The sequence below is a fragment of the Colobus angolensis genome, unplaced genomic scaffold (genome assembly GCF_000951035.1).
Source record: "Colobus angolensis palliatus isolate OR3802 unplaced genomic scaffold, Cang.pa_1.0 Scaffold220, whole genome shotgun sequence".
Classification (NCBI taxonomy): domain Eukaryota; kingdom Metazoa; phylum Chordata; class Mammalia; order Primates; family Cercopithecidae; genus Colobus; species Colobus angolensis.
The window spans coordinates 3,926,513-3,942,485 of record NW_012115378.1 but is presented as its reverse complement, the minus strand read 5'-3'; the positions used below and the strand labels follow the sequence as shown (position 1 = coordinate 3,942,485).

At 32.7% G+C, this 15,973-nt stretch overlaps 1 protein-coding gene across 7 annotated transcripts in view; it reads right to left on the bottom strand.

Annotated features, from left to right (window-relative positions):
* The window catches only part of NOL4 (nucleolar protein 4), a 383,989-nt gene that overhangs the window by 84,190 nt on the left and 283,826 nt on the right, over positions 1-15,973 (bottom strand). For 6 of the 7 annotated variants that reach the window (XM_011943710.1, XM_011943709.1, XM_011943712.1 and 3 more), the window contains one exon: positions 2,307-2,420. The exons of the other annotated variant lie outside the window; for it this stretch is intronic. In XM_011943710.1, the coding sequence (XP_011799100.1) occupies positions 2,307-2,420 (114 nt within the window). The remainder of the gene's footprint in view (positions 1-2,306; positions 2,421-15,973) is intronic. 7 annotated transcript variants of the gene reach the window in all.

Here is a 15,973-nt window from a genome sequence, read left to right as displayed (position 1 = left end):
TTATTGGGTATCTTCCACTCCCAGAAACAGAGCCTTGCAATAAATATATGAGGACATATAAAAAGGAGACAGTATGGAGAGTAGGGCCAAGGACCACTGGTCCTCATTCATTCTAGTCCCTACTCCTGAGGCAGGAGTAAGAAGTCCCATTTTTAATTATTTTCAGAAGTTTTTCTTCAGTGGGTAGAAAGTCTATGAAGTAAATTTGAGCTCAATGTAAAGATCTTCAAAAATAATGATAAATCTCTGACAGTAGGAAAGAGTGTTAGTAAATAGCAGATCTTTAGTACCAGTGTGAGATTTGAGATGCTAAAGCAAATAACAAATATATATTTAACAACATATAAACTTATGAAATACATAATGCTTTTATATGAATTGACTTACAAAATCCTCACAATAGCTCTATGAATTGATATCTGTATCTCCCATTTTACAGATTAGGCCCACAGTATTTAAGTGACTGGATCAAATATCACTTGATGACCAACTTTGGGGAATATTGTAGAGTGATATTATAGGTAGTATATAACATGAATAAGTCATTTAATTTTTATAACAACTCCACATATAATTAAAACTATACAGGGATATTCTAGAATGTAGACTAGGTGGGATATACAGCTAGACAACAACCAGGAGAGCCCTTTCAATCCCAGAATTCTACGATCCCAATTTCTAGAGCTAGCATCTGTTCTCAAATGGACTTTGACTTTGAAACTCCAATACCTTAGGTAGTGGCATTAATGTTTCTTTCTAGTTAACTGATATCAATCCAATGACAAAACAGCTAGACATCAAAGTCTTTTCTATACTGAATTTATTGATGCTTACTATGCACCAGGCAAAATGCTAAGTACATAACATGAATCTGTCATTTAAAAGTTCTCATAATGACTTCAAAGGATGAGTACTGTTAGTATTGCTGTCTTTCATATGGAGAAACTAAAGCACACAGAACTGGAATAGCTTGCTGAAGTTTGCACAATTAGAAAAGATAGAGATGAGATTCAAAACCAGGTCTCTTTAGTTTCAGAATGTGCTCCCCTAATCACCATGCCAGATGGTATTATACATAGTGTTATAACTCATTGTATAAGATACATTTTATAGATATAACAATAATAAAACTCTCAACAGAGGGCACATATATATGAATCAATACTGGTGGCATGATTAGCACATTCTAAATTGACTTTTTACATGGTTTTTATCTGAGACTAATACTGTATTTTTCATTTAACTGAAGGCTTCATCTTTTGTGGCATTTAGAATTATTAGCACATAACATTTTAATAATAAACACATCAAATCAAAGCTGATGTCATTCTGAAACATGTTAAAGTATTCTAAGCCTGAAATGAAAAAACTTTTTTGCTTTTTTCTTTGAAGTCCATTGGCTTACTGTAGAATCAAGATTGGACTAACTTACTTTAGTCTTGACTCACCTCATCCTCAATTAGCAATATAAAACATATGATTCGTTTGTTGTAAAAATAATTTACAAATGAAAATGTGGCAAATTTTATGCAGAATATTTAGTATATCACATGACAATTTAGATTTTTACTATGGATACTTGAGAAAGGGGGTAGACAGATAAAAGAGAAAGACATTTCTGGGATAAGAAGGAGAAACAGAAATACAGAGATAACCCAAGGGAAAGACTGAGGGAAACACCAGTGAGCAAAATACAAAAAGAACAAACATCTCCAATACACAGATGCCTTAGAAAAAAGATACTGAAACATGACATGCAATTGGCATATAATAAATGATTAATTAATGAGAGAGTAAATCTAAGACATGAATTTTCATTATGTATATCCTCATTTTTTGACTTTCTACTCTTTCAAAGTTGTGTTGTACTGTCACCACCCTTGGCATCATGTATTGGCATGCGGTAGTAGACCAGAGGAAATTAAAGAGAGATTGGTTCATTTTCATTCAAAATGAACACAATCAAGTCACTCTCATAAGTCATGAGGTAAATTTACAAAGGTGTTGGAAATGATCAGTTAGAACCTCTTAATAAGTAATTGACCTTTAAATTGGATACTAAACAGAATTATAATTCATTAGTTTTGCTATTGTTCATTTTTGCCACAGAAACATTTTGTTCTTTGACCTTCATTCATCACAGGAACACACATTTTCAATTTTAAATTCATATCATAAAGACACAAAAACCAGGTATCTGTGTACTTTAAATCCATTCAAGAGTTTTTACTCTTCAACATAAATCAAATTAAACGAACTGCATTTGCTATAGCTGGTGTTCACCAGACTTCAAGATGCCTCAGTACCTGCTGTCTCTCCAGACGCATCCTCTTGGCGGCATTTCTACTCTCACTCTCACAAGCTGAAGCCAAGATACTCTCTGCAACTGCTGAAGTAAGGTGGGAAGGAATAGGTCGAGACTAAAAAAAAACAAAAAAAGAGAAAAGTATGAAAAAAATTATTAACAGTATCATTAACAGGCCAATGTTATTCTCAGAAGAGCTCTCAGGATCATCAACACGTGCAGGAGTATCCATTTATTTCAACTGAACTTATTTCAATAGAAAGAGGAAATGGAAATTGTAAAGATGAAAAATGAAAGCTAGTTAGAGATTAAAGCTATCGTTGCTACACAGATCCATCATTCATTCCCATAGATCCATTGTCACAAGTATCTAGCCTGCGCCATGAAGCTGGAGTTTGAACAGGCAGTGGCAAAACTGCTAACTGGATTTTGCAAATAAAACAAGGTCTTTAATTCTACTATAACATATGACATGCACAGAAAAACAAAACAAAAACAAGTGACAGGGCTGAAACAGAGTTTAAAAAAACCTAATAGACACTCAGACCATGTCAATCTTAATATGAAATATTATGAATATTTACACTCTAAATTGTGACCCAATTGATGTGATTAAAATGCTTTTAAATATAAATAAAAACGAAAAAGTCAGCCCTACAATGATTTTAATATATTAAAGATTTAGTGCTTTAGATGTTAGATATGTTTGCCTATGTGTACATACATGTTTTGTTTTACTTATAAAATACGAGCTGATATTTCATAGATACATGTTGTTGAAATCCACCTTCTATGTAGCCCATATAGAAAGTAATTAATTCTCCAACTAACTTCATAATTAACTGTAAATCATTTGCAGCTCTCAATATCATTTGTGATAACCATAACAAAATTATGATTTTCATTCTTTTTTCCATAATTACATGCAAAGTCATCCAACTGAAAGATGAAATACTTAATGATATAGAACAGTTTTTTAAATTAAGATAAGCAAATGATAGATAAGAAATAACAAAACTAAACCAAATGAGGTAGTAAAATAATGTGAAATTATGAAATAAATATATCTTTTGGGAATAGAGCAAATATAGTATATGCCACCTTAGGGTTTTCAAAGTCTCAGACTAAAATATGTGTGAATGCTATTTATTAGAAGCCTGAACTAATTGAGACCTTTTGAATTTTTTTCTAAAGGAATTGAAACATGGCTTTTTTATACATGACTCATTTTACCAACTTTGTTATGTACAGCGTGTCTCAGCCAATTGAACACAGGGCTTACATCTAAAATAATATTCTAGAACAGCTAAATTCAGACCACACCATTTTAACAGACACTCTATAGTTAAATTTGTACAGTGTAGACAGAGACCGGGCTCTGACCTTGGGTGAACTAGGAAGAAATTTCTGCAACTGCCTTAGCAGACTTCCTCACTACTTCCCCTCCAAAGTAGCCTCTGGAGGCAAAAGGTAGGAAAGGTATAGGGTACATTCTCCTCTGCTAACCCCATGGGACATCTCAAATGATGGTTATACAACTTTGACAATAAAGCAGTAGGATATTTGGAATGTTATTTTTACAAAAAAGAAGAAAAGAGGTCCATTTGTGGCAGGAAAATAATGCAATGTCAGCATTTTGAGAAGGAAATTAGAAAGCCAGGACTGTGCATTTGTAACAGAAAAGAGGGTCAAATGAGGCAAACCTAAAATAAATTGTCATAAAGATGTAAGCATAATTTCAAAACTCACATTGCTTCTTCGTTTCATTCTCTACTTCACTGAGTATAAATAAAATATTATAGTCCAAAGCCAAATAAATGAAGCTATAAAATCAGTCTCATTAAACAATGGTCACTGCCTGGCTCAAAAATATAATCCAACTACATGGGAATTAGATACTCACTGGTACCTTTCTTGATTGAGCTAATTTTTGAGGAGAAGGTGTTATAGGAAAAATGGGAATAAGAACATTACATTATCAAAAAATAAAACAAATTATTTGATTGTAGTTAGCATTATTCAAATAGGAGCGAGAGTTTATACCTTTATGAACTGTATTATTAGATCATTTGTTTCCATGGATGAAATTAAGACAATCTAAATAAAATGTCAGCAACCTTCCTTTTCTTAATCCAATTATTGAGAGCCACATGGGATTCAGAGAGACATATTTCAGTTCTTCATTACCTCGATTTTTCTCTTTTCTTTTTGCTATCTCCATTAAAAATTAGGAATATACAAAGCTATAGAATTTTAATAAATTATATTGTATCAACAGGCACACAAGTAACTTAAATGCATAAAAGTTTGTTTAATAGGGAGAACATAATTATCCCTTCAATTAAAATTATTTCATAGCATTTTCTTTCAAATTCTTAATAATTTTTAAAAACAACTCTTACTACTCAACTTCTACTAAAGCTGTAAAAGTTGTTATGCCTAGTAATTTATGTAATTTCCTTTACAGAAAAGATGATAGGGAGAATTGCATCTTCCCTAGATGTGTGAAATCGGTTTTCTCAAAAACTAGAGTAATGTCCTGGCTAGATACATTTTAAGGTCATGTGATAACCTAATATTTAAAAATCGACTTCAAGATAAAGCAACCATGTACACACTATCCTACTGAGTGGAAAAAATAAATAGAATCAAAGATGCATGATTCAATACTTCCCACACATAAATAGTATAATTTTGAAAATAGATTTGTATTGAGTTTATTGTAGGATCATAAATTGACAACTCTCGATGGCCATAAAAGTCATCCAGTACAAGTTTCTTCTCTCAACTTTGAAGAACTGAAATGTGGGTAGATTAAGTAATTGCAAAAGGACAAATTGAACTAGATCCAGAACTCAGATTTCATGTCTCCCAATTTTCAACTCTCACTTTCCTAAATTCTGTTCTATATTTAGTACTTTTACATACTTTGTCATTAATAAAACAAAAAATTCTTTAAAAAATCCTTATATACAAACCATTGTTTTCAACTAAAAAAATAAGCAGAACAAAGGTAGCCATTTACATGAATGCATTATAATCATCCTTAACTCAAGCTCTTTGGAGAAAAAAGCAGAATAAATCATAAAATCTGTATTACAATCTAAGAATTATATTTGAAATGTATTTTTGCAGAGAATGTACTATATCTCAATAATGTGTACCTCCAAATAGAAATCCAGTACCATCCTAATTTAATTTTTAGATAAATGTTAATAATATCTAACTCCTATTGAGTGCTTAGGACATTCCGCTATTAATACCAAAAGTTTAGATTTCTTATCAAATTTAATCTCCTAAACAATCTTTGAGAAAAGTACTTATATTACTCATATTTTAGATAAACTACATTGAAGTTCTGAGAGATTATGCAACTTGCTCACAGTTATGCAGTGATGTATGTGGAAACACCTGAATTCAAATCTAAGTCTGATGATGAATTGGGAGTTATAATCCCTAGTAAACTACTATTCACATTTTACAACAAAGTCTTCAGTGAGTTTAAATAAATCTATAATTCTTAAATACACACATTCCTGTAAGGGAATTCAATCACAGCTAACCACACATGGCATTTAGCAAAGAATATATCAGGTTCTCCCTAGCATCCTTCACTTAAATGGTTGAAGTTCTTTAATATATTGTCCTATAAATTCTATAAATTACAAAATTCACAATCTTCATTAATAGCACAAAGACAAAAATGTAACTTATCTAAGTTATGTCACAAATTCTTAACTGACTGAACCTGAATTCATAAGATTGTAATGTTTATACAGCCAGAAGTGTCAATAATACTATACATGAACCATAATAAAGCTTAATTTCATGCCCAAAATGAGAATACAGGAGCCAGGCAGAGAAGTTCTTTCCCTCATGTGAGGTAATCATGCTAAAAATCTCTTTGCTTCTAATATTAATGAGTCAATAATAAATGCCAATACTGTCCAATGCACACAGGGCTCAAGTGTGCAGCATTTGGTTATAAGATATTAAAGACAAAAGTTTAAAAAAATTTATCTATAATTTGGCTTCTATCCACTTAACAACTCAAAAGTACTAATATGAAGATAGAAGGAAATTAATCAAATTTTCTCCTTATAAAAGGAATTATGTTACAGAGAAATTTAAAACTAGTGTTTAGTATGTGCTCTGAGAATCATCTCCTGCTGAACTCTCCTTTCCATCATTATATTTGACAGTTGAGGGCTTATTCTAATGTCACCACAGTATTGTCTTTCTAAAACATAGTTAGCTGTGTGTTAGGGGATATGGTCATACACTTCACCAGGAAGGAGACTGAAAATTCCCTCTTACATTTGTAAAAGTGGCCATAAAACACAAAGCTTCCATGTAATAATTGGAGATAGGAATATTTTGATGCAAAGACCAAATGCAATTAATTCAATAGATAACTTATGAAAATAACACCTCCTCTGGCTGAAGATAGCTCAGTAAATACATATACTATTTGATATCTATCTCTCTATCTATCTTAGAATATTTAAAATAATAGTTAACAATGGATATAATTATACACTTCACATGATCTATACCTGGATTGGGAATATTTATTACATATTTGTATGTACATATTACATACATTATTTCCCTGTATATAACATAATGGTGCCTACCCTTATTAATTATCTCTTCATAATTAACTGACATTCTAACTGGGATCTGAGTTGATCTTTCTCCAGCTCTGTTCTTTTTGTAATAATTATCTATGCTCAAATCAATGGCAGTTGTGTCATTAAACAGATGGCTAAACCATCACATGGAGATTTTGGAGTTTAAAAAGTCACATTTTAATTAGGGACTTAAGATGTAATTGCTGTTGGCACGATGTAAATGTGTCTTTTCTTATATATGTTGGTAAAATGTACCGTCACACCAACAAACTATTCCATTTTTGTGGGTCTTAAAACTCTACATGAAATAACTAAATTTTAGAGTCCTCTGAACTTCAGCTGTACATTTAGGATGCCACAGGATTTTTGCAATTACAAAAAAGTACAAAGAAATTTAAGAATGTTAGGTTTTGGTCATGGGTTAATGTGGTGATGCTCTCAGACTCCACAGTTTAAGTGAAGCTTAATCAAGTTGTTAGTTAAGGCCAGTCTGGGAGCAACTGTGACATCCACCCAAGGTTGTAAGTAGAATGAGTGCCTTGAAGATAATTAAACAATTCAGCAGTCAGAGTTTAGGTAATGTGCTGAATTAAGATTATTCCTCCTAATCTTGTTACTTTGTAAAACACATTTTTAAGAATTCTGTAATTTGGATGGTATGCACACATTATCTCCCCCAAGTGGCATATCTATACCTAAAGGCATAATCGTTCAGATTATATACATATATAAAGTTTCATGTTCTAAGAGATCCTTTCTATTAAGCAGGTGGTTTCATTCTTATACATCAGTGGAATAGAGATAGTTTGCAACTAAGTCATACTGAACTGAATATTATTCTATAACCAGTTACTTGCTATGTGACCATTTTTGCAATTTAATCTGCATCTCAGTCTTCTTATAAATGACAAAACTGAGGTTCAGTCAGAAAATTATAAATAAGGAAAATAATCTCCACATTATGCAGTAGTTTTTAGAAGTCCATGATAAATGCACATAAAATCACTAGCATATTTTATAAGTACTTTTATCTAACAAGAACTGTGCCAGGTTTAGAGATCTGAAGATATCAGTATGGTCTCTGCCATCATAGAGCTTACTTGACAAGTTGGTACAATGCCTAGCACATAGGTTATAACTTTATAATGTACATGGAAGTGCATTATTAAAAGTGTATTTAGTAAAGACAACCTTTTGTGAGCAATTCGGAAGCTCTAATATTATATAAACTTAAAATATTTTTCAAAAGCTTGGGTTAAACTCAGCTGGCAGAAAAAGAAACTGATAAATGAATGCCTAAGGTTTTACTTTTTCCTAATTTCTGTGAATATGTATATGTTTTGCTGCAGAAATACTGATATATTTGTATATGTGATGTTTTTCTAGGCCCCATTATGGGTGTTATGCAACAAACCTAGTATGTCCTCTGTGATGTCCCAAAATTGAAAAGTTCTGAATTCCAAACCATAGATAATCCAAGATTTTAGATAAACTGGTGAATGCAAACTAAAATAGTACTTCAACTGTCCTTATTTCATTCCACATGATTTTCATGGAAGTAATAAGGAAAGTTCCTTCCTCAATTAACCCTGGCCACCTGAGTTCGTCCTGGGCAATCAGAGCACTCAATATTTTGTTTCCAATGACTGATCCAAGAAGGTGGACATGTAATCCAAATCGGGCCAAGCAAAGTTCTTTCCCGGGAACTGAGACCTGGAGTTGGAGGATTGCTCTTGGGTTGTGGGTTTTAAGAATGGAGGCCTAGAACTGCTGCTGGTAACATTTCCAAACAGGTAGCAAGAAGTTGTCCAAGATGTAAATCAATACACAAGAGAAGCATAATTAAGAAAAAGGAGAGCAGCAAACCCCTGACATTGGAGCCCATGGATCCACTATATGTGAATTCTTGAACTTTCTAGTTGTTTGAGAAAATTCTCTTGACTAAAAGGAGTTTGAAAGTGTGTTTTAACAGAAGTGGAATATAAGCTAATTAAACTTTGTCTAGGCTTTGATTAGAAATATTTCATTTATAAATTAATGATCTGTGACTTGGCCTTATTTTTAGAATATTATTGGCCATTAATAATGATCTTTTATGAAAACATGGGGAATTAATAAGTCTTCTAGTTGAAGACTTAGAAACACAGTTTAGTTAATATCAGCTGACACCTCTGATCAACACACAGGATCAACTAAATTATCAACTGAAATAACATGCTTTCATTTTAACTACATGATCCTTTATTTTAAATATATAAAATATATTTTGTATATCCTATATACACTGTATATATTCTGAAAGTTGAGTGTTATATATACTTACAATTACTGTACATTATGATGTAGTTTTCCGAATTATTTGTGAAACTAAAAGTGTATACTAATTCCATTCATATAATTAACATCACTACCTATTCCCACTAATTGTTAAATATATTTAAATTTTTTTAATGTATCCTTTCTTGGCCTTTTGGTTAAGATCAAGTGTAAATTTTTTAACATTTTAATAGTTTAAAAATAGTTAAAATTAAACATTATATTACCATTTTCTTTTGTGAAAAAAACTCGCTAAAGATTTAAAATATATTATGCTACATTTTCAGTTAGTAGTAGTTTTTAAAATTAAAATACCAATTGCAAGATACTATGAAACTCATATCACACAATAAAAATTATCTTATCTCTCTATTAATTTCTACCACAAAGAAGCACATTAGTAAATATCCATCCAGCCACTCAATCTTTCATTCAGCAATTTTAATTCAGTTGAATTCAACATGAATTGGGCAACTTTCATGAGCAACTACTTGTATTATATAAGACATTGTGGGTGATACAGAGATGAACAAGTTAAGAAGCATAGTACTCAAGGAACATAATTTCTTCTTGAAGAGCTAAGGCCCATATATATAGATAACAGCAATATAAGACAAGATCAAACTACAAAAGATGTACCACAAAGTACAATTTGCACATAAAAGAAAGAGAGATTTGAGGCTGCTGTTAGCTAGCAGTGAGGATTAAACAGATAAAGACCTAGTTGATTTAGTCCTTCTAGTAGTTCAACACATTGAGACAGTGCGGGTTTCCCAGGAAAGGGAACTGTGAAATTCAGTTTCAGATTAAACTGCATTTTATCATGTTTCTCATGTGCAACAGGTACCATACTAGGTGTACCAGGTACTGTCCTAGGAGTTTTTACATTTGTTATTTCGAGTGCTTTTGGTTTTCATCTTTAGGATAAGAGCTATTATTTCCATTTTTCTTTTCCAGGGTGAGACCACGGCTCGGAGATAGAAAATCCACAAGCAGCAACTGGAAAAGCACAGACAAGAACCAAATCCAGGTGTTTTTCTTCAGACGCTCACCAATGCTGCCAATTTTTTTTTATTATTTCCTTTTGGATTCAGTTTCCTTCTTCTTGGATTATAGAAGCATTCCTCTGGAATCAGTCAGGTTGTATAAGTAGTAGCCTCAGATATTATCTTAAGTATTTCTTTCCCCCTCACTCTGAAAGTAGAGCTGAGCTGCGCATTGATTTGTGAATTACAAGTAGTTTCTCTTGAAGACTTTTTTTCCTAGTACTTTGAAGAAATTGTTCAGGCTGGTTTTCAGTTGTAGATAATGTGTTGTTTCCTTCTGGTACATTTAAGAATTTATTTGCTTTTCTGTGATTTTACTATAATATCCATAGGTATGAGTTGTTTTTTTTTTTTTTTATGTATACTGTTTAGAACTAATCTACTTATCTGTTATGAGGATTGAGGTCCAATCAATTCTGAAAAATAGTTCATCATTATCTTTTTCAATTTGTCTCTTTATTCTAATTTCTCCTCTGGAATGCCTGTTAAATGTGTGTTTATCATTCTCTTCTCTACCTTAATTTATTTTTCATATTTAACTTCTCTTTTTTTCCTGTGGGTAACTTGCATACTTCTGTGTTCCAGTTTACTTTCTCCTTGGCTGAATATTACATTCTACTTAACCCATTTAGTAAAAGGTTTTAATTTCAATGATTATAACGCCTGTCATGTTTATTCCTGAAAGTTGTATTAGGATATTTCTTAATTCCCCTTTCATAGAGAGGAAAATAGAGGACGAGCCTTTCTTGGGCCCAGCTTTACATACATTTCTCAGTTTATGTGCCTATCTAGTTACAAACTAAAATGCATGTATCCTGAACCTGGGTGGACATTCATACCCCAGCCCTAATCTGTCTGGGTCTACATTTACTGTTTCTATCTTTCTAAGTTGTTACCCAATCCAAAGGGCTTACAATTCTGGCTAAGAGTTTCCTATTCATTTCAGGTACCTGGAAATTTCCTTTTCTTTCTTTTGAGCTTAACTGAATATGTTTTAAATTGTTATGTTTTTTTCAGGATTTGTATATGTTTGTGGTGGGAAGCTGGGTGGCGTGTGTGTATGCGAAGAGAACATACCCTATGAGGCTCAGGTCAACATCTTGCTTAAAGCAAAAGATGCAGTGATAAGTAGCTTTGAAAAATACATGGGCTATATTCTTTAAAACCCAGTTATTCTTCAATTTTAATGCATTTAGTAAATAATGAGCAAAGGGTACCCATAATCCCTGAGTCATAAAAAATTAGTGAACCAAGAGACAACCCATTGAAAGAAGGAGCAGCAGTCTCAAATGATGAACTAAGGTGTGAGAGGAAATAATTTGAACATACTAGAAGAATAGGTAGAAAGGTACCATATTATATGTTATACATATACATACATGATCACATATAATACCCCAGTATCCCTATCCTTTAGAAGAGACTCAGAAACACTACGCTTGTACAGGAATTGAACTAAGCAAGGAATTGAAGCTAGGTCTCTCGGTTTCAAAAGGTCGTATGCTAAAACATTATAGAAAGAAATATGAAATTTGTTGTAAGATGACAGAGTTTCACACTTATCAAAGCCAAAATTGAGGAAGACTGCTCCAGGGGCAAAGGCAGATTTATCATAAAGTCAATAAAGTGAGGCACAGGATACCTCAACTGGATGAGCCTCTTGAGTGCTGGAGTTCCTGGATGTTGTAAGCATTCTAGATAGGAAGGGAAAGCCACTTTAAAATCCGGAAGCATTTATATGTAAGTATGTCTGAAAATTGTCTAACAAGATGTTAGAAGAAAAGTGTTTTAATCTTCAAGATTTCGGTGGTTTCTAATTTTTTTTGTGTATTATAATTTTAAACTGCAAATACACATTCATTTTATCTACCTATTTTTTTGCTCATAATTGTGTATTACTTCTCTTTTCAAAAAGATCACAAGTCATGTAATCTTCAGGTTTTGCAAACCCTATTTCTGCCTCTGCCTAGGCATAGTGTATGTGAAGATTGTAAGAGGAAAGTAGGGAGTTGAGTTAGAAGGATTATGCAACAGTATAGATATGAGGTGTGAAAGACTAGAACTAAAATAATAGCACATAGAATCAGAAACTATAATATTTATTTGGGAAACAGAGTAAAGGAGGAATAAGCAGAATTCATTAAGTGGTAGGATACAAGACACAAAAGTAGTCAAATCTCATTCTACACTTTTGAGCAATGGTAAAAATAACAATATGGTGCTATTAACAGTAGGCAAGTCAAGAGGAATTTACTGGTGGCTTGATAAGTGAGGTGGAATATCAGTGGAGAAGATAGGTGCTGGAGAATATAAAGAATTCAGTGTAATATAATTACTGCCCTAGTGTTTGGCTGACATTTGGAAGGAAATACCAAAGATTTGTATATTTTGGGTATTGTGCTTTGAGAACAGGATACTGTACACAAGGGCAGACATTTGCAATTGTGGTTAGGGTGATATACAGTACGTGGCTGAACACAGAACTGTAGGAACTGCCCAAAAGCAGGTAGGAGTAAATAAGGAGGAAGAGAAACAGCAAGCTTCAAGAAAATGAGCATACTTTAGTTGAATATGCAATCGTTGAGTTTTGTGCAAAGGTGGTCATGTGATTTTTATAAGAACTAATTGAGTAGAGTCATCCTTTGGTATCTCTGCAGGACTGGCTCTAGCACCTCTAAGGATGCTCAAGTCCATGACATAAAATGGCACAGTATTTGCCTATTACCCAGGCACACTGTCCCATATACTTTAAATTATGTCTAGCTTACTTATAAATCTTAATACCATGTAAATGACATGTAAATAGCTGTTATACTGTGTTGTCTAAGGAATGATGACAAGTAAAAAATGTCTATACATGTTCAATACAGGCACAATCCCCTTATTTTTTTGCCATATATTTTTCAAACAGTTGATTGAATCCACAGATGTAGACTCTGCAGATCTATAGAGCTGACTACACAGTGGTGAGAACCACCATCTGAATAATCTGAATGTGAGGGAGTACTGCAGGATTTGGTGGTAATAAGTATAATCTGCAAGTATAAAATGCTCTTTTGAGAAACCTGACAAAGAAAGATGAACTCAGATTGTAGAAGAAGAATAAGAGATGTCACTTTTTTTTGGTATCTGAGAACTTTTTCTTTTTTCTTTTTTGGCAGAAAGGATTAAATGTTCCTCTCATTGAAAAGGGAAAACTGAACATACAAAAGAGTAGGGGTGGTTGATGGAGCAATGTTCTGAAGAAGGCAGAATTATATGGGGGCAGAGATGCGAAGTTTGTTTATCCAGGGCAAATAAGAACAAGACTTTTCCTCTGTAAAGTCAGCAGAGAATACGTGAGTCAGAACATTTAGAAAGTTTTGAAATTTTTAATACTGCTTTTTCAGGCTCTTGGAGTGATGACTAAGATCAAGGTATATTCATGCTAATAAAGACTGAGGTGAAAGAGAGATCCAGATCCCTGAAGTGGAAAAGGTAAAAGAACTGTGAAATCAACTTAGATATCAAAATTAATATGGAGGATATTATAGGATGCAATTAAAAATAAATATTATAAATAAAGATCTTAGAGAATGTGAATGTAATCTGGGGGATGGTAAATGACAACTATAAGAAAGAGGGCAAGAGTTAGTACAAAGAGCAAGTGGAAAATTCAAACAAAACGTGTTTGCTAATTAGCATCAATTAAGGTAATTGGTGACAGAGAGAGACACATAGTTATACTCATGTGGTATGAAGAATTAATAGCTACACAAGTATTATAAAGTTTTTATCAAGATCTTATATGAAAGGCTAGGTATATTTTTGATATAATTTTTAGTTTAAAGAATCACTTAATTCATTTTTACAATATCTCTATTTGTTAAAAAGTTAATAGCCAGTGTCACTGTAGCTATTCCAATACTTATGATATCAGGGAAGCTATGTATTGAAAACAACGTCTGATACCTCTCCTGTGAGCTGTGTTAGACAAATAGAAGCAAATGATGGAAAAGTTAAATCCTCTAAAAAAATACATTATTTCCTAAACATGAAAGTCTTGCTTTCTGGTGTTTTCATAATTAGATTATTTATTTCTTTCTAAATGTGTATCTCCTTTTTCCATTAAAAAATATCAAATCCACCAAGGAAAGCTGTCTCCACCAAGACAAATTAAACAGAAAGAAAATGGAGAGAGTTTGGCTCTGAACTCCCTGGCAGTAAGGCACAAAAGTGAATATATCAAGGTTCATAGACCCAGTGTTGAGAGCAGGTGAAAGCATTCTATTTCCTCAGGAGAAACAATTGTTATTATTATTATTATTATTATTATTATCATTATTGCATTAAATTCTAGAAGAAACTTTTGAAATCAAGTTTTCTGTCATGGACATTTAGCAGCCTAGTAAACAATGACCTTGACAATACAAAAACTTGCATGAGATTTATTTCTACGAGGAAAAAGAGTCAATTGCATAATATTGAAGGCAACTAACTAGGTAATTTTTTGATAGATTGAGATTACTAAATTTAAATATCTAGGCTATTTGGTTTAACTTGGCACAGTGGCAAAACTTGGGATACAAGAGGAGCAAAGCGCTAAAAGTCTCCTATGTCTTCCCTAAATATTGTCATTTGAGTTTTACAGAAATACATGTATGCGCCTTGGCGAAAGAGTCTCATAATGCAAATTCAGGAAACAAAAAAGAGAAATCACGTCACCTATTGGAGATGATACTCAGTATGGACCAACCCTACCTTGTTCATAAAGCTGTGCTTTTTATGGCCTTTTCTATCACTGTGAATTTACGATCAGGACACCTTCTGGAACAACAAATATTCTTCAGAGAAATTGCTCAATTTGAGCATCAAAACTGCACAATAGACTCAATAACAACTTGATATATTTGTCTACCTATTAATTTAATGGTTACTTAACTCACTGGGTTTTTAAAATCTAATGAAAATGAAGACAGTATTTACTGATCAAACATTAGATTTATTAGATTTATTTTTCCTAAAGAATGGCCTTTTATGTCCAACTCTGGAGATGTTATGGTTTGAGATAATTGGTACAGACATACTCTGAAACCTCTCTTATGTACACCAATTCTACCCGATCACACCTAATTAGATTCACAGATCACAAACACTAACAGCCTAGGCTTTTATGGCACCTTCTCAGATAAGATGAGAAAAAAATGGTTTCACAAAATTTTGAAACTGTTCACATACATAAGAAATAAGAAAATGGGAAAGGCATACATTGTAAATGTGTGCATTATTTCTAGATGTAACAAGTAGAGCAAGGTGAAATAGAATAAAGTTTAAAAATCATTGATTTCTAATCTCTATCCTATCAAGTAATCTAATGTCAACATAATCTCATCTGTCTATAATGTCCACCTGAATATGAAAGCTCTTGGTACCATCCACCAGCACACAAATAAACATATCCAGTACAACAAATCCTTGTATTTCACCTAAGCATTTTCATTCTCTGCTCTTTGCTTTCAAGGCCTGCAATTTGTTAACCATTGATATGAAAACGGTATTCCTTAGGTAGATCCATCTCTTTCCTTTTGATTTAGAGAATGCCATTCTTACATGCCATCTCAAGCAGTGACTGGTGCTTCAGTTCACAACTTAAATAACCTCATGCTCACTTTAGTAGTGACAGAAAGAAAACA